The sequence below is a fragment of the Taeniopygia guttata genome, chromosome 2, assembly GCF_048771995.1.
Source record: "Taeniopygia guttata chromosome 2, bTaeGut7.mat, whole genome shotgun sequence".
Taxonomy (NCBI): Eukaryota; Metazoa; Chordata; class Aves; order Passeriformes; family Estrildidae; genus Taeniopygia; species Taeniopygia guttata.
This window is the reverse complement of record NC_133026.1, coordinates 39,085,294-39,109,652: the sequence shown is the minus strand read 5'-3', so window position 1 is coordinate 39,109,652 and position 24,359 is coordinate 39,085,294. Positions and strand designations below refer to the sequence as shown.

General features: G+C 38.1%; 1 protein-coding gene across 2 annotated transcripts in view; it reads left to right on the top strand.

Moving 5' to 3' along the window:
- The first annotated feature begins 557 nt into the window (after positions 1-557).
- The window catches only part of TOP2B (DNA topoisomerase II beta), a 61,020-nt gene continuing 37,218 nt past the window's right edge, over positions 558-24,359 (top strand). For both annotated transcript variants that reach the window (XM_002197434.7, XM_030266964.4), the window contains exons 1-6: positions 558-1,057; positions 18,386-18,559; positions 19,244-19,334; positions 21,300-21,363; positions 22,576-22,721; positions 23,126-23,223. In XM_002197434.7, coding sequence (XP_002197470.4) covers positions 989-1,057; positions 18,386-18,559; positions 19,244-19,334; positions 21,300-21,363; positions 22,576-22,721; positions 23,126-23,223 — 642 coding nt within the window. In that variant the 5' untranslated portion in view covers positions 558-988. The remainder of the gene's footprint in view (positions 1,058-18,385; positions 18,560-19,243; positions 19,335-21,299; positions 21,364-22,575; positions 22,722-23,125; positions 23,224-24,359) is intronic.

Here is a 24,359-nt window from a genome sequence, read left to right as displayed (position 1 = left end):
TCCCTATCCCGATCCCTATCCCGATCCGGCCGCCCCATCCCTATCCCGACCCGACCGCGCCGCCTCCCCTCGCACCGCCCCCCGCGCGCGCGGCAGCGCCCCCGTGCGGGCTCTTCGCGCCTTGTTGCCACCTTCGGTGACGTCACACGCGGCTTCTCCTTCTGGCTTCTCGGATTGGTCGGCGCTCCGCGCAGCCTTCCCGCCTCCAGCGCGCGATTGGCGGGCTGGCCCGTGATTGGCGGGCAGAAGACGCGGGGGGAGAAGAGGCCCGGGCCGGCTGCGCGGGGAGAAGCGGCCGCGGCGCGGACGCCGAGCGGGGCCGGCGCGGTTATTTATTGTCTACGCGCGGTGTCCCGGCGGCGGCAGCGCTTCGGGGGTTGTGTGGGGGGAGGAGGAGACGGTGGGGGAGAGGCACCGGGCGCCGGGACGCAGGGTGGAGAGAGGAGGGGAAGAAGGAGGGGGCCGGGCCAGCCCCGGGTGTGCGTGTGTGCGGGGGGCGCGGGGTCTGCGCGGGAGCGCGCGCGCGCGAGGGGCGGGAAGCGAGGGAGTGAACGAGGGAGGGAGGGGACGCGGGAGGAGGGAGGGAAGGGGAGATTTTTTTATTAATAATCTGTTTTCCGGGCCTTTGTGGCTGCGGGGGGGACGGCGCGGGGGTGAGGAGGAGGGCGGGAGGCAGCAGCGCTACGGCGGCGATAGCGGTGGCTGTTGTTGCCGCCGCTGCCGCCGTGAGGCGAAGGGACCGGCCCGTCGTCCCTTTAAACTAGCGAGAGCCGCAGGCCCGGCCGGGCCCTCCCTCCCTCTCGCCTCCCCGCCGGCGGAAGGGGCGCTTTGTGCGGCCCCTCGGCCGCCCCTGCTCGGTGCCGGGCGCCGGTGAGGGCGGGAGAGGCGCGAAGGGCGGGCGCGGAGCGGCCCCAGGCGCGGAGTCGGTGCCGGCCCTCCCGGCCGCCTCCGAGCGCCCTCGCCTCGGCTGAGGAGAGACGGGCAGAAAATGGCAAAGTCTGGAGGAGGAGGAGGAGGAGGCGGCGGCGGCGGCGGCAGCGGGGGACTGACTTGGGTGGTAAGTTGTGGGGATGCATGTTGTTCGTGGGATTTGCTGCTCGTGTTTTGTTATTATTACTACTGTTATTTCTGTTTGCGTCCCTTGCGTGTGTGGAAAGAGCGCGGGCTGGCTTTGAAAGGAGGGGAGAAGCTGAGGGCTGGCGTGGAAAGCGAAGCGCTGTAGGGCCACCGCCGCTCGGTGGAGGGCTCCGGGACAGGAGGAGGAAGACTGGGCTTGGAATTGATGTTACAGGAGGGGAGATTTTATCCCTGTGGGGGGCTTCTTGGGGTGCTGAGAGCCGTAGGGAAGAGGTCAGTCTGTGAGCAAGCAGGTGGGAAACTCCTGGGCGTAGCGGGTGGATCATCAGGTCTGTCTTGAAGCTGCTGTCCTCCAAAGCGAGATGTGGTCTGTCTGACCCACCAGAGTTGCCGGTATTGCCTCTTATTCCTAGAGCAAAGCCTTTGCGGGCTAGCAGAGGGTCTTTGTGTTGATCCCATTTTCTTTTCCAACTGCGTGCAAGGACAATACCTGAAGTTCCCAAGTTTCAGAGACAGGAAGCAGGAGCTGTGTGCTTGCTGTTCCATCTTGGCATTCAACTTCATCATCCTCCAAAAGTTGTAACTCTGTAACAGACCCAAGAAGGGGGTGTTTTACTGCCTTTCGTGGATTGGTCGGAAGTATTAAGATTAGAGAGGGTGCTGGTGATAGCTGACTCCAGAATTGATGAATCCTTTTTGAACCTCCTTATAGTCCATTGAGAGTGCTGGCTCCCAGTGCTGAGGTGCTTTCCTTGTCAGTAGTAAGAGCGGATGCTCTCAGGTTTTGGTGAGACCTGAGAGGAAGGAGGAGCAAAGGTGACCTGAAGGGGTCTGGTTCAGCCAATCAGTAGCTCCCCTGCCTTTCTCTTGCTCAGCATTGAGGGGTAACTTCTTTAATGTTTAAGCAGAAGACACTAGATCTTGGTGGACAGGTATCTTTAATCAGACATATGTGCTTTACAGAGGTGGGAACTTTTAACGAGTCTTAACAAACAAACTTGTTCTTGTGTCCCTCTACATCTTGGAGCTGTTGAAAATGAAGTATTATTAGAGTGAACAAATCCCATATGTTCTGATGGTGGACTATTTCCATGGATCTAATTACTGCATTTTATGTTGGTAATTCTCTTTAATTTTAAGAAGTTGGCAGCCTGGAAAGGTATATTAAAAAAAATGTGCAAGTTTCTGGGTGTGCCACTTGAAATCACACAGTTTAGCCATGGGAACATGTCTAAGCTGAGAAGCTCTTCTCCTGTCTTTTCACAATATTTTGCAATCTTTATCAACTGTGGTCTTTGGATGACTTTTCAGAATTAAGATTTTACCATCTAGGTTCGACCAAGTAATTGAAAGTTTTACAGCTCATACAGAAAACTGCAGAATGAAGTGTGAAAATTACTGAATAGGCATTTTTATTGAAACATGTTCTTTAATGTAATGGGCTTGAAATTATGGTGAGTCAACAGTTTCCTACAACTGGAAATGATCAAACTTTTCATTCTCTAAATGTTAAAAGTTAAAAGTGTTTTTGTCAACTCAAGAGTAGTTGTACGGAAATAATTGGATTTTAGCTGAAACTGTGTGTTCATTTATTTTTTCAGAAAACAGTGGGACATTCTTTCTTTCTCTCATGTGCATTTTAAATTGTGAAGGTAGGATTTCTGAGCCAGCTTCTAAGACCAGACCTGTTCCATGTCATCTGTAAAACACTGGCATGCAGAAGAACAATATTGTTGTAGCACTGAATTGAATGGGGCCATAGCCTGTGTGCCAGGCTGAAAAAAAATGTTGGTTTAGGTGGTGGTTCATTTGTGGGTGATCATATGATGTCCTTGAGGAGGGTGAGAGGGATAGAGGTAGGGACAGAATAGTTTTCAGCTGTCTGGCTTTAATCTGCTTGGCATATATCTGCTGGATGTGCAACCACTTGCAGTTCAGTTATAGGTTGTTTTGAAACCATCTTTATTTTCTTAGAATTCTTGCTAGTGTGTTGAAATCACTAGGATGCTTCTCTGTCTGAGTAATATATTCTCTATAGTCTGTGGTTTCTTAATAAGACCATGAGTTAAACAATTGAAGGGTAACAGAAGAAATGATTCCTCATCTTCTGTCCCTGAAGATGAGGAATCATTTAAAACTTGGTGGGATGTTAATTTGTGTTTCAAATAGCAGATCCTGTGTACATAATGTAGTTGCTCACATTTTAGTAAAGAGTTGTGTGTATAACTTCAGCTTTGGGTGTGATTCAAAGAGAATGCTTGTAGGTAGGAAAGAATTACATGCAGTTGTGAAAAAGGAAAGATACTTCTTATAATAGAGAATTTACCCTAGAGTGAATTTCATAATGAGACATCATACAAGCATCAGGTGATACCTAATTTTACTTTTAAAAGAAAGAAGAATTAAATGTTTATGGAAAAAAAACAGCAAGTCATCTGTGTTTTCAGCTGTAACAGGACGTGAAAAAAATGTAACTAGTTGGACACAATTACCAGTGATGGGAACACATCAGAGTACAATAACTGAAAATGTGTATCGGGAAAATAATTTAGCATTATTTAACTGGAGACAAACCAAGATAACCTCTGATTTGTTAAATGTACTTATTTGGTTTTTTAATTGCTTTTGTTTCTTGTTCTGGTTGATGGTTTTCTGAACTCAACTTGCAGCTCTGCACTCTAATAGTTGGTAGAAGGTGGAGTTTTGACAGAGTGATAAATTACTTTTGGTGGGTGATCTCCAAGTGTCACTCACAAAAGTGCTAAGAGTGCTTGTATTAAGAGTTAGTTACAAAGCATGGATTTATAATAAGGAGAGTTTTCATTGGTGAAATGTAATGGTATTTTCTAATGCTAGAAAAACTTACTGTGAACAAATGAAATAATTCTTCAACCTTTGTGTGTGTTTAGGAACTAAAGAAAATGAATTGTAATGGTGCAGTAATAGCACTTTATTTTTATAAATATGCCTTTTATAGTGAAGGTGATGTCATTGTAAGTAACACCTTGAAGTGCATTGGTTCTGATACAAAGGTAATGGCCACAAAACTGAGTGTTTCAAACAAGCAACATTTAATCACTTAATTCTGTCAGTGTTTTCAAGACTTTTTCCTTGACCCTAAGAGCTACTGAGCCTGATAAATGGAAGCTGAGAGTGCTAATAATAATTTAGGACTTTGAACACTACTTCTACTTTCCTGTCCTTGGTGAAAGGGATAGGTTTTGACTCTAGGAAGTGCTAGGTTAAAGTGAGTATATGTTGAGTGTTCATGTGACTTCTCTTTTAAAAATATCATTAATATTTGCTCTTTAGATGGAGTGGAATGGAAATGATGTATATTATTAGTAGGTGGAAATATTGCATATATTTGGGTTATGCTTGTTTGAATAAATACAGTAGCTGTATATTGGTTAGTGAAAAGAACCAACCTTTAAAATAATCTAAATTCAGATATAAGAATCTTTCAGAGGATTCAGGGTTTACCTTAAAAATAAGGTAATTTTAACTTAATACTGTCATTTTTTTAAACATGAAGAGTGAATGCAATTGATAAGATAGTAGACTCAATATTTTTTTTTAAAGCACCAAGCATCCTGTTAAAAGGATCTTGTCTTACTTTTATTGTTTCATTTGAAATCAAATGCATTTAACTTAATAAAGAGATGACTTTCAGTTTGATTTGGCTTTTAATATGTTCTGAGAGGATTAAAACAAGTGTTTCTCTTGAATAATGTCCGATAACTTCTAGTGATGTGCCATAATTCACTGGTTGTGGCTTCTGCACTGGGTGGTTTTTAACTTTATGGGTAGATTTTTTGCATATGAAATCTGAACTGGATCTCTGCTACCCCAAGGATCTGCCCATCACTGCTACACTGAGCTTTGACCATTCCTCTGATTTGAGAGCAGAGTATTTTGGATGGGAGCAAGGCAGGAGTTCCTTTCTTCTGCTGATACAGTGCTTGGAGGGAGAGTGTTGGGCTGAGACAGCGTACCCAGGAGTTGCATTGTGTTACTGCTCTATCGTGGGTCTGTTTCTGTAAGCTATCAGGGTTCTGCCTGCCTCAAGTGTCAACACTTGGCAGATATGGTCAGTAATATGAAAAAATCCTGATTAAATCTTCTGTTTTCAGAAATAAGCATACTGTCCTAGAGGTGAACCAAGGGTAAATAATATTTTATCCTTTTTATTGCTGTTCATTACTATGCTATTCATTTCAAAGAATGAGTAGGTGGTTGAAGTTCTTACTTCTGAATCCTTTAGGCCTCTTTAGTTGCCTCTCCAGACCCAGGTTGAAGCTCAGAATTAACTTCCTGTTCTTTCCATTTCTTTATCTGGATCAGGCCTTCTGTTTCTCCACTGGCTGCAGCTGGGCTAGGACGCAGTTGTCACATATGTAACGCTTGTTACATGTGCTGTTGGTCTTATCTTTGCTCTGCTACGCTGTGGTGTCTGCAGAGCAGGCGGGGCACGGGGAAATGTCTTGTGTTTTTGCCAAGCCTTGTTTCAGTGCTGTTCTCTTGCTTTATGTGAGTGTCTTGTGCTATTATGGTGACCAGAGAACTGGGAGGTTTTTTGTCCTGTGTGTCCTTACCCTACCTGCCCCTCCTTTTTTCACAGTTGTACTATGAAAGGAAGGTCAGACCTGAAATACTTGCCCAGATGTATTCATATTAGTATTGACTTTTACTAAACAGGATGTGTTTTGTAAGCTTTGAGCTATATAGTTATATCCAACAGTTGAGGGGAAGCAGCAGTCCCTCCTGGGCCTGTAGTATTTCTGATTCTACTCCCCTTAAAGAAGCAGTGGTGTAAAGAGATGTCATGACTCCCTTGGATATTCCAGTACCAGAGAGAGGTGTTTGTGGCTCAGTTGGGTGAGTCCGACACAATAGTTCTGAAGAGGGATTGCTCAGGTGTTTTGGTTTGCCTGCCAAAAAAAAAAGTGGTTGCTTCTTCTCCTCTATCCTCCACACCACCATTCATTAAATACTTTTGTTGTCCAGTCTTCTCCTTGTCAGAGTGCTGAATAATGCGGGATCAAAAGAAGTGGTAGAGGTGATAGCAAGTGGAGGCTTGGTACTGAACGGGATTGGGGCCACATCTTTGACAGCAGCTGAGCCAGTCCCACAGCTCAGGACGTGCATCTGCACCCTCTGTATTCCGAGCTGGGAGGAAACCTTGTTCTGGCATAGGTTAAAGAGTGATGGATGCATAGGACTGGGGAGCTCAATTGTAACCAAGTCTAGGAAGGGATCTGTATCTCAGGGTTTGGGGAGGAATTGATTTTAGAAGTTGGTGAGTGATTACTTTAGGTTATAAGGGATGAAAGGTATACATTTGAGCACGTGCCCTCTGTTAATGTTCAACCTGTGAGATTTGTGTGTATGTACACTTAATTTCTAAGACGATTGTGCTGTATTGTGCTAGTAAGTAAGGAATTACTTTATTTGGACAGATAAAGTAACCTTTCCAAATAAAAGAACATACAAGTAGTCTAAGATAGCTTAGGTCTGAAAAAATTACTGATTATATTTAATATTTCAATTGCATTGACTTTATTTTTCCAGAAGTATGTTTTTACCTTACATCTAAACTGTCTTGTGTGTCTATGTGCAAAAGCAGTATGCAAATGCATCTTTATGTTTCAGTTAATGAAAAGCAGCACATGTGATTCATAGCTGATGGATGGGAGTGATTCCATCCCCGGGAGTGAGTTTTGTATATATATATTATAGATTATATATAGAAAACTTAAGAATGAAAACTGTTACAGAAAACTTAATTTTTCTAATTTGAAACAGTACATTTCTTGCTAGTCACATACAGTGAAAATATTATTCTGCATTAAATAGGTGCTTTGTGAATGTTTTCAAAAGCAGATTGAGAAAAAAAATACAGTTCTATATGTGTATGACTGTGTGAAGATGTCTCTCTTGAAAATTGCATACTTGGAAATATAGTGGTGTCTTCTGAAGGACTTGTACTGGAACACACTTATACTGGTCTTTTGCAGGAATGTATTTTAAGGCTAGTATTCTAGATTTAAAGAAAGTTCTAAATCAAGGCATATAAGATGTTATTACATAACTGAAAAGAAATACTAGAATTTGAACTATGTTTTAAGTTCTAGCAATAAAAACAAAATGTCAAGATCAAACACCAAATATTTGTGTTGCAAATTTAGAAGAAAATGGTTTCTCATAAGTGAAGTGATAAACCAGCTCTTAGTAATTTTTATTCAAAAATGTTTCCTAGCTATATTCTTCAGGTATTTCAGTAAAGAGTACTCAAAAGTTTGGTGTCAAAAGCAGGAAAATATTCCTCCCCTCCTTGACAAGTGAGCATCAGATCTGCTATTTTTAAAATTTCAGTGTGATTGCAAATGCTTTTACTCTTGTGAACTAAGGCCTTTTAAGTCATGTTTTGAAGTGAGTTGTTAACTTATTCTATGATATCAGCTCATCTAGTTTCATTTAATAAAGCTATTTTAATATCCTGTTTGTGTCTCAGTGCAATTCCAATTTGCATAGAAATACAGTTTGCTACTGAAAGTAAACTACTACTTCTATTTTTTTTTATTTTGTGAAAGTGATAAATCTGTGTATTTGTTACACTATGCACATCTAGCAATTTTAGTGGTTTTTTTCCAGCAAGTAAGCAAAAAGGATGTTAGCCAAGTTAGTGGAAAATCTATTTGAGCTAGAACATCTTTGGAAGGTTCAGACCTAAACATCAGATCTATACTTCCCTTTGTACCTAATTTAAAAAGCTATCTTAAAGGAGAGGGAAAAAAAAAAAGGAAATATGTAAAAAAGGATTAAAATGCTTAATCTACTTTTTTTTCCTCCTGATCTGTGAAGTAGAATTGCAGTTCAGATACTAAGCAGTCCTCCTCTCATGAATACCACATATTGGGTTTTTTTTGTTCTTTTTTCGTGAATGAGTGGACCTAGCTGGTCTTGGGTTTCCTGTTCCTTCTTCAGACATTGGAAACTTATGAGAAGAGCAAATGTATTAAAAAGTGGGCAAATGTCTACCTTAGTGAGGTGCCAAGAACTCACACCATCTTTCTCAATCTCTGAAGGAATCTTTAAGGAGAGCACAAGAAATAATATTTTCTTGTCATGACAAAATACCAGAGCCATAAGATAACAATGAGAAGTTATTTTCCTATAAATCAAAAGAAGCTGAGATAAAGTAGAGGAAAAACAATAAAAAAAAGCTCTCACAACCAGATAGCTTGATATGTAATATTTCCATAAGAACAGTTAGAATTCTGGGTCATCCCCTAAGCAGGGCATCTTTACTTAAGAGAAGTGAGCTTCAGTGGAGATATTTCCAGCTGTGTAATCCATGGTAGCTCTGGGATATGTGCAGTTTTTAGGGATGATAGTGTATTAGTTTGTGAGCATTTCAGTCCTGTGCTTATTCCTCAGTTGTGTGCCATGATATGAAGGTACAAGGATGGCAAGGTGACTGGGGAAAAATAACTTTGTCTCAGTCCAGCTGATATAGAGAGTTCTGCTGCCTGAGGTCATTCAGGCTGTTACTTCATGCATCAACACCAAGCTTTTTGTTGGCTGAGGTAATGTTTTTTGTCACACTCTGTTTAGTGATCCTAACTTAGTGTTTTCCACCACTGTTGTGTTACAGTGTCATCATGAAAGCTTTAAGGTGTCACGTCGCAATCTTGGGGTAAAAGGGAGGCAAGTTGCTTGGAGGAGAGCAGTTGCAAGAAGTGAGGCAGTTATTCTTTTTTGCTATTAAGTAGATCAAGAAGAGGGTTTCACATGTTTGAGCACATGAAAAATTGGCTGGGGGCAGAGGAAGAAGTTCCATATTGGTTTGCTGGTGGAGACAAAGGCAAATGGTCCAGATGCTTGAGAGAAACAAACCTAAAGTTGTATTATGTTAACCTGCTCTCCCTGATATTGGTTAAGTCTTTCAGAATATGCCATGTCGACTTTCTTCTTTGCCAGCTGAGTGATAAACATGCATACCAGGTAACAGAAAGGTGATGAAAATGCAAAACAATTTAAAAAGTAATCTCAAAATATAGTTGGAGTTATTTTATGAGTCTTTTATATGGTGGCTTTTATGGAGAGGTTGATTCTTCTGTCTGCCAAGACACAATTCTTAAATAGCAAATTAAAGGGCAGAGTTTTCATGATCTTCAAGATTGTCAGCACTTTTAATGAACAATCCTGAAAGGCTTTTCCTAATTACCTCTGTAGGAATGCTGCTGTGGGAGGATGAGTGGCTGAGGAAGAGAGGGGAGTTTTGGAACAGCATTAAGGGTTTATTGACTCATTGATGCATCTGTTTTCCTCCTTCTGAATTGCTGTCAGTGTCTGGAACACCAACCCTCTGTTCCTTTTGCATGGAATTTACTACAGGATTGAGACTAGAATTTGTAGGGTATTTATGAGGCTTATAAAACGTTTCAAGGCTTAAAGTCTCTAGAGGAGGAGTAGATGTTGCATAGTAGGAGCTGAGCAATTAAACTCAAGCAACATTTTTTTAAGGAACACTGGGTTCATATTTATTGTAATATGGCAGAAAAAATAGATTTTTGAACTAGAGAATACCAGAAAATGTGGCTGTGTTACCATAGGTGCCTCTAATTATTAAAACATAGCTTTTAGTGTGGACCAAATGGGGTATGAATGTATAGCGTTTGTTCAATGCTTGGAACAGTCTTTAAAAGGAAAAAAAGCTCATTAATTTTCATGTATGTGGTGCCTTGTGTTAAGTAAATATGTTGCTATTTATTTTCTAATAGTTTCTGTTGATCATATTGAATTCCTTTTTAGGGCACCATTATTAAATATGTGTATTAAAAGTGTGAAAACCCCATGTGTCACAGTCAAGGTATTTTAGTATTTCAATGCAAAGTAGACAGGCAAATAACATAATGGTGTGTTCTTATAAACAAATTCTAATATACTGTTAGCTGTTACATTTGTGAGAGTTTAAGAATTTGCTTCTCTTGTTCAGCAGAAGATTACTTCCCACTGAAGACTGAAGTTGGATCAGTAACTTCTGAATGATATTTGGGCTCTCCTCTATTGCTAATGTAGTGTGAGAGCCTAACCAGAAAAGTCTGGGTTTGGGGTGCTCTGTAGAATGAAATCTTCATGTGTGCCAGTTAATGTGAGCTCAGAAACTATCCTCTTGGATTTGTTCTCTCCAGGTGCTGTCTTGCAGTGTGAACGTCTTGAATGTTGCCTTAGTCCTGCCAAAAGTTTTTTCTTAAGTTTATTTGTTAATAATGAAGATAGGTCAGCAGGGAAAAAATACCTTGCAGTATGATAAGGGTTCAAGCTGGCCATAGAACCCAAAGCATCTGAAAGAAAATATCACAGTGCTGATGTTATAGTTGACATACAGCCTGTATGGGTTTAAAAGATTTTGTTTTTCAGAAACAAAAATCTATCAGAATGTGGCAAGTAATCCTTGCAATTGGGAAATGGAAATGTGCTGGCAGTCTGGAATACTTTCACAGTGCTCAAACTAGTGATGCAGTAAAGCATTAGGAAGAGGTCGAGGATGTGGGAAACACTGAGTTATAAAGAGGTGCAGCTAACCTGAAGTTCAGATGTGAGAACCTCAAGCTTTTTGATTTCCTGGCTAGTGGAGGGCTTATGTGTGAGCTGTCTGGTGAAACAGTGGACCAAACAGATTTGGGCATTCTGTCATCAAACAGCTTCAGCCAGTGGTTCCAAAGACCCATGTTACCAGAATCTGTAAGAAAACAGTCGTAAGGCGTCTTAAAGTATAACATTAATAAATAAATTTTTGTGTTAGAGTATTTTTTCCCTTGTTTGTCTCTGAATTTTAGCTGAAAATAAGAGATTCTTAGAAGATTATCTGTTACCAGATCATCCACGGATGTACTTTTTGATACTGTGTGAGCAATAAAAACTTTAGTATTGGAATAGAACTTGTCACTAAAAAAATTCAGACCAACAGAAAAATCTAGTAATAAAATTCAATTTAATTGTCATCATGCAAGGGCAGATGTTAGACACCTGCTTTTAAAGAACATAGTAAAGATCAGGATCTGAATGTATTGCTGGTTGTGCTGAAGCCTGTGCTAAATAAAGCATGACTGTTTCTATACTAACTTAATGTGACTGAAAATGAATTCATATTTAAAACAATATGCATCATTGTCTGGTCAGCAGTAATCACAGTGAGCATACGTATTTGCACAAAGGTGTTATTCTTCAAAAATAATGGAGAAAGCAAATCCCTAAATTTTTATTTAAAACTGGTGTGCCTCTGTGTTGTGTATTATTAATCTTAAAATAAAAGTGATGCTACTTTTATGGTGTTTACTAGGAAGATGTAGCTCTGTAATTCCAATAGTGTCATTCCATCATGCAGCTAAGCTAGCAATACCTGTTGAAAAGTGTGGGGTTTTTTTTAAAGTATATCCTCCTAGCTGTGTGTTTCTGCTCTTTGCACCACTAACTTGTCTCATTCTCTAGCAAGGTTGTTCAGAAAAGTGAGATAGTGAACAACTGATTGCTTCTGGTTGATGAAGAATGGGAAAAAAAATCTATTTGCTCCCTGAACCAGGGGAGGGAGGTGGATTTGATTCCACTATAAGGAGTGGAGGAGGAAAGAAAGAAGGAATTTTGCCCTTTTGGCAGCAATGAATAGTTTTGGTTTTCCCTGACGGGGAAATCTGACCATTCTGAAGCTATTCCATAACTGGATCATCATCACTAAACTCTACGTAATGTGATGTTTTCAGAGTCCAGAGAAAAGTGTTAGAATCAGGAGATTAAAAAAAGAGGGAAAAAAATTAGGAATTTAAAATGAACAGGTGGATTAGTTTCACTGGTGATACTAGTTCTGGGTGAATTTTCTGGGAACTCCTTCCCATGATCAGCTTTGGGAAGGATGTGATAGAGAGATTTAGTTCACGTCACTAATGGTATGCGACAGTCTATGAAAGTTTGCTGTGGTAAAAGGGAACTGTTACTTTTGTGTGTTTTCATCTTGGCGGGAGAGCCCAACCATTTGTTAAACACAGCAGGAGAGTGGTTTATTTTGAAACTCCCTCCAGTTTTGTTTTCATGGTGGGAGGTATTCTCAGCCAGAGTTTTCTTTGGGAAGTTTGCAAAACATTTAGGTAAAATTTTATTCCTTGTCTATTTTCCTAGGGCAAGAAGAGGCCATTATGATCCAATATGACACACTACAGTCAAGTGCATGTTATCTATAGAATTCCCTAGTAATTATCAAAAGGCACCTATACACTTTTTTTTTGGAGGTATAGCATATCTCCCTCAGAAGAGGTAGTTTTGTTTTGAACTCTAATCTGTGGATTTCATTACTTAATTAACCTCCCAAGGTTTTACAGCTTAATTACACTCAAAATTTACTGTCTTGTCCCACTAAATGTGCTTATCCTACACTTTATTTAAGGAAATGTAGGACACATGGCATGTACTTTTCTAAATTGTTATGTCCCAGGGCTGTATTTGCCTATTCAGGAGTATGTATCAGGAGTATTCATTATCTGGAGTAGTTTTATGAGTTTAAGGCAGAAAAGACAAAGAGAAGGAAACTTCTTGTTCACCTACATATTCTCTTCTAGACTCATTTATGCTTGTCTGCCAGTGTAGAAAATGAGCCCTTTTCTTGCAACCTAATAGGGGTAAGAAAGAATGCAGACTAAAGAAAAATGGTTTATTAGTGTTGTTATATGGAGATATTGCAGTGGAGGAGACTGTGACAGTGACCAATACAAAATTAAGTTTTTGTAAGTGGGGAGAGACATTAATATTAACATTTTTCAGGTTTTTCAACTTTCTATGGTGTGGAATTAATCTCCTTAAAGTAAGGAGTCAAGCCAAGGATGTATATTCCAGCTATGGCAAGATTGAAACTGATGATGAAACCTGGCTTCTTTGTTGTAGCTTTATATGTTATTGTGTCTTTAGATAGGAATAGCTTTTCTCTGGTGCTGCCAAACCCTCTAGATCAAATGTGTATTAAGATTTAGCTGCATGAAGTACAGCTGTTTGCAGCATAAGTAACCAAACTCAGCATGGTGGCTCAAAACGCAAAGAAAGATGACATGACCTGGTTTTCATTACAAAAAGGCAATAAAAATCTCTAACCTAATATGGATGTCATACATGCCTGCTTATACACAGAAATGTCAATGGGTGAGAACACAGAATGAAAAAAAACAAACAAACAAAAAAAAAAAAAAGGCAAAATGTGAAGAAAGAAGATGCCAAAGCAAAATGTGTGAGTTCGTGGGTTGTAGGTGGACAGTAAAAGCCTTGTTGCCAGACTGTCGTCTGTCAGCAGCTACTTGGGTTCTGGCTGTGGAGATCACCAAAGGAAAGAATGACTGCAGCTTTCACAGAGTACTAGACAAATTCATGGTGAAAACACCTTCAAAAGGGAAGCTCTGCAGACATTTCAGTCATCCTGTGGAAAGCAGTTGCCACAATAAGACCTGGTCATGACAGCATGCACAATAGTCGTGGTGTGGTAACCTGTGCAACAATTGCTGTCAACTGAGAATTGGGATTTTTCTATCCAGTTGTCACTATGCTGTGTTTAAGAGCATGTAGGAAGCTGGCACCATCAGAGGTCACTGTATAAAGTTTGCATGTCTTTGAAAAAGGATGAGCAGTGCAATAGGTTGTAGCTTTCCAAACTACTTAAGCATGGTTGTCTTGCTGACATACCATATGTGTGTATTTGTCACCAATCTGGAGGGTTAGAAAGTCCACAAGATAAGTAAGAATTTGTAAAGTCTTGAATGTCACAAGAACATTGGCGAAGTCATACACTGTGACTAAAAAAAAAAAAATAAGAAAATTGGCAACATTAAAATTGTAAAGCAGCCCTTGAAGATTGGGTAACCTATAAACAAACAAGCAAAAAGCATTCCTACTGTGAAGCAGAAGACTTAAGCCCTTTGTGACACTTGGTTAATTCTCTTTAGGGGTTTTTTCATGAAACAACAGCTGATGCTGTTTTGAGAAGTGTTATTGAAGCTTTAACAATGTGAAGATTTTTCATACAGGACAGAATACAAAAGGCATTCTTGAGACAGTTCCAAAATATACAGCAGAGATTGAGAGTTAAACAGCACTGTGGTTAGGTACTCACCCAGTTTAAAACAAAAAAAAAGAAAAGTGGGGGAGGACTTTCCTATTGCATTTATTTGTATTTTAAGTAGTAGAAATTCAGAAGTTGAAAACACTTAAATTTTATTTCGGTTTTTTATCAAGGAACACAGAATGTGAAGACTGTAGAGGATATTTTTGTTCTTAGATCTCTATCCTGTGTTTGGTTATGAAGATTTTCTCTTTTTTGGAATGAGTTCTAAGCATCTAAAAAACTCTAAAAATGTCCATTTGAGATGGAGATAAAGATATTCAGAATTGGTTTTCTGGGTACAGCACAGCTCAAAATGCTTGGCCTGGGAAACTGCAGTTCTTTGGACTTCTGATCCTTGCATACCTACATAATTACATTCATTTGTAGAGTTGAAGACTTTTGGGCTTTTGCTTTTGAGGTTGTGTTTCTGTAGCATGTTAAATGAGTTCTGAATGTTTATAACACAAGGGTTTTTTGCATGCAGATTATTATGATTCTTGAAGTATTGTATGAATGAAATTATACATCATTAATAAAATCTGTCCTTCTCTATGATAATGAAATGAACATTTAAGCTTGTCATATTTTGTGATGTCTTAATAAAAACTAAAATAAAAACTATAGCATTAAAGTTCATTGACGTTAAGAATACATTTTTCCTTTTTTTTTTAAAATCATTGAGCAGAAAGAAAATATGTTATGCTGATCCTTTGTGTATTTTTCTCCCTTCTTAAATCATACATTGTCACGTTCCAGTGAGTGTGTTATAAACAGTAATGGACGTAGGTGTCCCAGGGAGTGCAGCAGCAGAGGATCCTTACTAATGCTGGCCTAAAACAAACCTCAAGTGTCCCCAAGGGACACCTTTTAGGCAATAGAGTTTGTTTGGGTGTGACCTCCCTTGTCTGTCAATATGACAACATTTTGAAAGTAGCATCTCAATGGAAGATAGAGTTTTGATACTCTACATTTATTGCTGATAAATTGGAAAGTATAAACTTCTCTAAGCTGTCAGTAAGACTTTGACTGGAAAGCAGAAATGCATTTCCTAGCACTGTATTAAAGGCAATAGCTTGTAGAAATCCCCTCCCAGTATTCTATTCTGTAATAATTTTTCCCAATCTAGAGCTACTCAGTGACAATCAAATGGACTTTTGCTAACCTTCTGACTCGTACTCTGCTCATCCTGTAGCATTTTTGCTATCAGAGGTAGGCAAATTGTAACCTAAATATTTAGACTAAGGTTTTAAGTTCTCACTTTGTGTTAATGTGTGTGCTGAGTTGTGATGTATAGTTAGATCCCAGTCCTTGCCCACTGGATGAGTAGAAGCATTTTGGAGAGCTGTTTCAGAACAGTCCTGAGAATATAATACTGATAAACATGTCAGCTGAAGAAATATCGTGTGATAGCTGCCCATTACAAACTTCCCTGGCTGTAAAAACTTCTTATGGCCTAGGAATTGGGAGCAAATGGAACACTTCTGTTTGAACAAGTTTTGATGGTCTTTGCATGTGGAATTCTTTTGCATTCTATATCAATTGCATGTCCTTTCTTCCATTTTCTTCCAACACTTATTTAATCTGAGAAATATTATATTATTTTCCTGCTAGTCACTGGTCCCTTCAGAACAAGTGAACATAGTAAAACAGTGTTAACAGAGCTGTGGGATCACTAAGTGAGCTAAGGATAATGCCTATGAGATATGATGTCAGAGATGGTAATAAAATAAAAAATATTTATATACATGTACGGTGAAACTCATTGAAAGCCTGGACATCATCCACAGAACTACTTCAGTGAAAAAAATTATGTTGCAAATACTGGCAATGCTTCTTTAGTAACAATTCTTATTCCTCCTCTTCCATGTATCAGTTTAGTGCATCTATTTGCAAAATTCTGTTCCTTTTCTGCTTGCTTAGTTGATGCATGGCTAATATTTTTAGGATGATGGTGACAGGGTTATCACTGTTTACAACCAAATAACTGTGAAGGCTAAATTAACTTGAATACTAAAGCCCTCTAATCATCCATGTGATTTTGCAACTTCCATGTTTGGCAGAAAATGAGATAGACTCTAGAAGAATAGTCATGCGAGCTAGTGTTGTGGTTCCAACTCTGCTGCATGTGGTCCTTGTTCCAGATTGTGAGGTTCCCTGGGTTCTTTCCTCTTTTCCTCTGGATGCTATCAGATATAGGAGTAGGTAATAGAGAATGTTATTCTCATTTGGTATGTTCTGGTTTACTCATGGCCAAATAATTGGTTGTTGTCATCACTGGTGCATACAATCTGCCTCTCAAAGTTCTGGAAATGTACTTCCTAGAATTTCCATAAATAAACTAGAAAAATGTGATCTCTGAATCTGGAGGAGAAAGGTAATTGCCCATGTTATGAATAGAATTAAAAGCTTTATTCTTCTGTCGACTGGGTGGGGAGGGGGGGTGGGGGGGTGTAGAGGCATCAAAGCCTGAGTACTAGAAGCTGGAGAAGAAAAATGAGATTAACATGTGGAGAATTGTGTACTATAGGTTGGTGTTTGGCTTTTTTGATTCTGCTGGAGTTGTTAGTGTGAGTTCAGTATCCTTTGCTCCTTTTTTCCTATGGATTTATGTGCCCTTTGCTTTCAGTACTATCTGGGGCTGCAACAAAAGCTAGGTTGAAGGAGAAGCGATTACACTTCCTTTTGGACATAAGATTTGCAGGATGACTGGTTAATTGAAGGTTGGAGTTTAGCCTGTATGTACTGTATATAGACACATACTGGAAACAGCTAAATGAGAGGGAGAAAATTTACCTGAGTGGCAAGTGAGTTTTGCTCTCATTATTTGTTTGGTGATGGTTCCTATTCGTCATGCAACACCTGCTTCAGTGTTGATAAACCCTCTCTGAGAGTAGGAGGCAATTTCAGGTACTGGGTGGGTGGAGACAGAATTTCTTATATCTTCCTAAGGCAGGCAAATAAATCATGTGAGTTAAAGTTACATTTACTGTCATTTTTACGGTAATTCAGATAATTCCAATTTATAGATAGGCATGCATACTGTAAAACATCATTACTAGTCTCTTTGTATATATGCTTTTACTGTCTCAGAAGAGGGCCAGTCTATATTTGGTTGTTCTGAGATTAACCTTTTTTAATGGGGTTTTCATTCAAAGGCAAGGAAGTATCTATCAGGAAAAAAATTGCTGAAAGTGCACTAAATCTCTTTATCTCACCTCCCTCCCCATCCCAAAGTGTTTTAGTTTACCATAAAACTATTCTTCAAGGTATTTTTCATAAAATTCAGACAGATTAGGGTTGAATTCTGTTTAAATTCCAACATTAGCCTATATGGTTCTCTCTTGGCTTATTTCAAAGAATCATAGAATGACCTGGTTCAGAAGAGACCTTAAAGATCATGGAGTTCCAACCCCCCTGCTGTGGGCAGGGACACCTTTCACTAGACCAGGTTGCTCAAAGTTCCATCCAGCCTGGCCTTGGACACTCCCAGGGTTGGGGCATCCACAGCTCCTCTGGGCAACCTGTTCCAGTGCCTCACCAGCCTCACAGTAAATAATGTCTTCCTAATACATAATCTAAACCTGCTCTTTCAGTTTGAAGCCATTCTCCCTTGTCATTCCTCTATATGCTCTTGTAAATAATGTCTCTCCATTCATCATAAAGCTTTCTGGGATTGTATCAGGTTTGATCACCTCAGTAGAGAATGTAAATTATAGTAATTGAGAAGCCAGTAGGAGAGGCATGATAGGGTTTCTTAAGTCCTGCTGAATGAATTGTCCAGATAAAAATGTAAAAGTGCAGTATTTCTGTTACCATTTAGAACAGTATTCAGTGGTTTGGATTCAAATGCTTATACATAAAATGAATGTTATAAATACTTAACCTGAAGAAATGGGTGCCTTTTGTGCTGTTTTTTCCTTATTTTGGTTTATTGTGCTTAGTAAATTGCTGAAGTTTGAATATGCAACTATTTGTTAAGGATCTGTCATGTAATCTGTTGATTTTTCTCTGTTGCAAGGATAGCTTTATCTTAATACATCTGAAAACTTAACATTTAAATTACATGACAAGTTTTGATTGTAATTTAAATCTCTGTCAGATCTTGTTTATATCTCAAGAGTGACAGATTGAATGAGGTTGATTGTTGTTTTCATTTGGTTTTTTTAGACATTATTTGATAATCAGATGAATGCTGCAAAAAAGGAAGACTCAGAAAGCATTAATAAAAATGACACTTCAAAGAAGATGTCTGTTGAGAGGGTTTATCAAAAAAAGACTCAGCTTGAGCACATCCTTCTCCGTCCAGATACCTACATTGGGTCAGTTGAACCCTTAACTCAGGTAAATGTCACTAAATTTACAGTCTTAATGGTTTTTCTTGCTTTAATGGCGAGATGTCTCTTCTGGTTATTAAATAGGGACATCTCTGTTTTTCTCAATTTTCTGAATTAGAAGGTCAAAAGCAGTGGTCTTGTTCATGTATGCATGTGTAGGAAGGGGATAAGACTTGCTTTAAGGTACTGAGTGCTTGGTTCATCTGAAAAGAGATGATCAAAAAATACTGAAATCCAGTCAAAATACAAACACTCACCTGTGTGTGTCAGCAGACAGCTATGTGTGTACAGGTCTGTGCTCACAAACACCTATGAGCACACAAATATGTATGTATATATTTGTGAGTAGCATTTGTACTAAGTGCAAAAATGCTTTGGTGTCTTGGTTTAGGTAGAGAACAGAGAATTTAAGCCTCCTGCTGGCACTTTCTTCATTTGTTTGTGTGAAGTTGTAAATTGCTTTGAACTTCACTGTCTGTACTGTTGGGAGTTCCCTGCCAAGCAGAAAATAATGGATTTTCATTATGAAATTCTTTGTGGGTACAGCTATAACTTCTGCAGACTTCTGCTTTTGTCTTGTAGGACTGCAGTAATCAGATTGTAAGAGGAAAGTTCCTGAAGGAAATAGATCTTAGAGAATCGCAGACTTGTTTTCCAAGATAGTAAATACTTTTATTTTGTTTCCATGTAGTTAATGTGGGTTTATGATGAAGATGTAGGAATGAATTGCAGAGAAGTAACCTTTGTTCCAGGATTGTACAAGATCTTTGATGAAATTCTTGGTAAGTATTTTTAGCAATAATAGTGCCTTAGCATTGTGGAGTATCATCTTATCTGAGGGCTCTCAAAGTACCTAAACTTGTATATATCAAATTTAAATCCCAGACTTGAATCCTGTTGAACTATAGGGCATAAAATTTGAGTGCATTCTAGAACTATAGAACAGTTTAAAAGGGAAGAGTTTTCAGCTGAACTTGTAAGAAAATGTAAATATTTGTTACTGCATGTCCAAACTAGATCATTCTTTATGATCAATACTGCTACAAGATTTTTAATCCGTGAAATGTTTTTAGGGCTACTATTTAAAGTGACATTTGAAAGAAGATTATTCCTCCAAAAGAATGCAACTTCTGAGTTGTCTGAGTGTTCACTTAGATCATCCTTTCATCAATCATTAAAACTTCCTCCTTCTATACAGAAGGATAGTAGTGGTAGTTTTCATGGATCATTTCTAGATTTCATACTGTTTTAAAACAAATGAGTATCATTCTGCCATTAAAAAGCACTATGACTGAGGCACAAAAAAATTATTTTTAGAAAATTTTGTCAAAATTCTGAGTTACTGTGATTTGCTGGTTGGTGATATTCTGTTGATGACAGGCAGACACGAATCAGCAGTAGAGATGTGGAATATATGAATACTGTGCTGTCTTCTGAACTGATATTTTGGCCTAATTGACATGAAATCTTGGACTTACCAGCTTTTATGAAGTTCTGTTTAAAGGATTGGTAGGATTACCTCATAAATTAAGTTATGGTCTACAGAGGTCAGTTTTGTTGTGACCTTCATTAGGTTCACAACTTTCCCACATCTCTAAAATTGCTTTACAGCATTGCTGTCTTTGAGGTGATGTATCTTAACCATATGGAAAATAATGCTTAATATTTTTAATATTATTTTTAACTTATTACTTAATTTGATAAACAAGGGAATGAAAACCTTTAATCTCTTCTGTTTTGAGTGCTGCCTCATAGATCTTAAGTTTTTTGGCTTTTCATGTTAGGAAGACCACTTCCATATTGTCCCATTCAGAAGGAAGATCAGTAGTCTGTCATTACTGTAGTACTTCACAGGTTATTGCTGCTTTATGAAGCACTGATAAGTTTTCCAGTGAGTGGGGTTTGAGAGCTAGGGGACAGTGTAGTAACATTATGAAAGTGGGACATTTTAGCTATGCATGATTTTGAATGAAACTGCACTTCATGATTTTAGCAAAAGTACCTTGAAATAGCTGGTCTTACACTGAGGTCCTTGTCAGCTGTTAAGATATATTGTACTTTGGGGTTTTACTTCATCTGTTTCATGGATGATGAGACAGAAACTGAGAATGACTGTATTGTGTTTTCATATTTAGTGGCCACTGTCACATTTCTGCTTCCTGTAGTTCATATACATGGCAATGCAGTTTAATTAAATTCTGATCTAAAGTGTTAATTGCTAGTTATCCTTGTTTTGATCCTAAACTGTGTAGACTGTGAGTCACAAGTCTTGCAGGATCTTTAGAGAGAACTTGTGCTGCAGTCAAAACACTCAGCAATGGATGTGAGTTTTTTGGTGTGTTTCAATGTGTAAACTCATCAGGTGATGCATATAGGTTTCTAGGGTTTTTCATGTACATGCTGCATATTCAAACAAGTGAATATCCAAACAAGAACAAGAGAAGAATGAAGTGCTCAGTATGTTAAGAACAGTTATGAGCTCACAAAATACACTTCTATATTTATTTCTGAGATAGTCTAACTGCTAGAAATAGAATCAGTAATTATAAGAAGGTTGAAAAATATTTTCTTGTAGATACTTAGCTGTATTTATAGACTCCAGTTCTAAGATATGAAATATATACAAAGGGATTAAGAAAGACCTGGACTATTGTAACTGGTAGTAGAATAGGTATAAAATCAGTTTTACAGACCAAGAGATTAATAATTGCCTATGAAGTGTTAATTTGTGCTTCTTTGTTTCATAGTAAATGCTGCTGACAATAAGCAGAGGGACAAGAATATGACTTGTATTAAAATATCCATTGATCCGTAAGTAAAAGCATGCTTTCATTTACTTTCCCTGCCTGTGCTATTGCAGTTTAGATTTGTACAAATGATTTTACTAATGAAATTGGATTTCTTGAAAAGAGAATGTTTTTGGAATTGTTTCTGTTAGCTTCATATTTTAAGATGAAGTGTTGAATTAAAAGTGCTACCATTCTGAATTTATAATAATTGCTTTCCTTAACCATTTGTTAAGGTTTGAATGAAACTTAAAACCAGAAGTCCATAAAATTTATGTTAAATTTAAATTGGCAGTGCATAACTATAACCAGACAGGTTCTTTGCAAATCTTAAATACCAGGTTTGAGGTTTTGTAACACAGTTTTACCACTCTTGAACTTTGGTGTTAACTCCTTCAGCATTAGGATAAGACCGTTTGAATTAGTCATTTATATCACACTGAAACTTCATATTGCAAATACATCATTACCATGTTTTTTGAAACTGAATACTTGAAGAGATAAATTTAAGTGAGAAGTACTGTATTTAAGTAGATACTGATTGGGTTCCTTTAGTAGAACTTTTTCAGTGACATTTAGCTGAATAATAAATTTCTTAGAAAGCTAGTTTTCAGACCTAACCTTTAGGATAAATATGCTGAGAAGCGATTTTTCTGCTTTCATCATGGTGTGGGAGGGAAATTGTAAATGTGTAAGTTTGCCTGACCTGTCCTGATTTTGAACTCTCTAATACTCAAAAACAAAAATTCTGTGTAAGAGCTAGAAATATTAATGATGCCAGATATTGATGGATTTTGGCACTGATACATAAAATAAATCACAATATTTATCATAACTCAGAAATAACTCTTTCAAACAGATGATAACTTGTCTGGATGGACTTCAATGAAACCTTAAAAGCTGTATCTCTAACTTGAGTTTAATTCTGTCACTGTCAGTATCCTGTTGCAGTTCAGATTGACAGTGAAAGCTCTTCTAACAGATTTTTGGGGGTTATTGTTGTATGAAATACTGTCATGTATGGACAATTTAAGCTCCTTCTTCCATGACATCTAATAAGCAAAAATAAGTGGAGTTTTTTGTAATTAAGATTGTTAGAACTCTAAGTAAATGTGATAGGAATATGGTCTTTTGATATATTTTTATGTAGTTATTTTATTTACTGTGTTTAAACAGGTATGCTGAAGTCTGTTTTCAAGATTGCATTCATTTGCTTAATGTCTTCAATATTTTTTAGGGAATCGAACATTATCAGCATATGGAATAATGGAAAGGGGATACCAGTTGTGGAACACAAAGTAGAAAAAGTATACGTACCTGCTTTAATCTTTGGGCAGCTACTAACGTCCAGCAACTATGATGATGATGAGAAAAAAGTTACAGGCAAGGCTATTTAATGTACTTTGTTTTATTCAGTCAAGCCATTGTGTGCCCCTTCAGTATGCTTCCCCTTCTTGATTTTTCTCTTTCTTTTCTGTTTCATAGCAGATGATTACTCAGTCACTATTACTATAGCTCTTTGTTAGAGTAAAAAGATGTAAAGGAAATATCTTACTCTTCTGTTTTTAATAGCAGTGTTTAAAGAGAACTTTACATTTACATCTCTAATGTCAGCACTCATTATTGAGCAACAAACAGCATACTTCTATGTTTTAATTGTAATATATATTTGTATTTAAACACTTCTGCTCCTAAAATGCAGGGAAAAATAAATTTGATAAATCAGAATATGATTTATTATCCTAAATTTAAAATGACCCTAATTTACTATATGTTGTTTTTTTCAGGTGGACGCAATGGCTATGGTGCAAAACTTTGTAACATATTTAGTACAAAGTTTACAGTTGAAACTGCTTGCAAGGAGTACAAACACAGCTTTAAGCAGGTATAGAAATGTTCAAAACTTATTTTTTCTTTTTTTAGTTATAGGTCTAAAATCTGACACATATATTATAGGAGTATTTAATAAAATGGATAATTTCTCATTCAAAGGGATGTGCAGTTTGCAGGCTAGGTTAGTTCAGTTGGTAAAAATTGGTATTTCTATATTTTAGGCTTTTTGGGTAAAATAATACTTTCTTTGGAGTGTTTGGTGACTAGAAACTGCCGAATTTCTGTTAAATGTGAAGTATATTAATGTACCTGTGAAAAGGAATATATTCTGTTGAATTTGAAATTGCTGTTGTATGATTTGTCAAATGAATCTTTCTACTTAGCTATACAAACATGGAAACAATTATCTGTGTAATTTTGTATGGTGTTAAGAAACAGATTTTTTAGTTTCTGTGTCATGAATTTAACTAGTCCCATGTGGACTTAAGTGAAAATGCCCCACATGAGCCCATTGCTCATTGTTAGCATACAGGCCAAGAATGTGATCAGCTCTACTGTATATAGCTTTGAAATGGCCACCTTTCTAAAAGTTTAAAGTAGTTTGGCAGAGTAATAGATACCAAAGTTATGTGGCTTTACAGTCTTTCCCAGCTAGGAGCTTTCTTCTCGTACTTTCTGGACAATTAATTAATTTCTGGTCATGCTGTCATATCAATACATAAATAATACACTTAATCTGTTATGCCTGTCTCTTAAAAAATGTAATATTTTATTGCTGACTGCCAAAGGGCAAATTAATATTGGTTCAAATGTACTTTTTGAAAATGACTAAATGCTTTATGGCTTAAAGTGCTACGTTTGTCAAAATCTGTGAGAATTTATTAAAACTGGACTTCGATATATGCTGTGAGCAGATGTTCTGCTTGATCATGCAGATGTGCCCATGTTCTTAAAGAGGGAACGATACAAGACTCCTGAGTCAAATATGAACACCTTGGGTTTGTTTTGTTTTTGGGCACACTGTACAGCCATCAAGATGCTGGGTCTCTGCACAGGGACTAAAAAGCCTCTCTGTCGAGGTGTGTAGTAGATTGAAAGTGTTAAGCGGATGGGTAACAAAGACTGTAATCCCAGCAAACTTGTATCTAATTTAGTAAGTTCTGTGGGAGGCCCCATTTGCATTAGAAT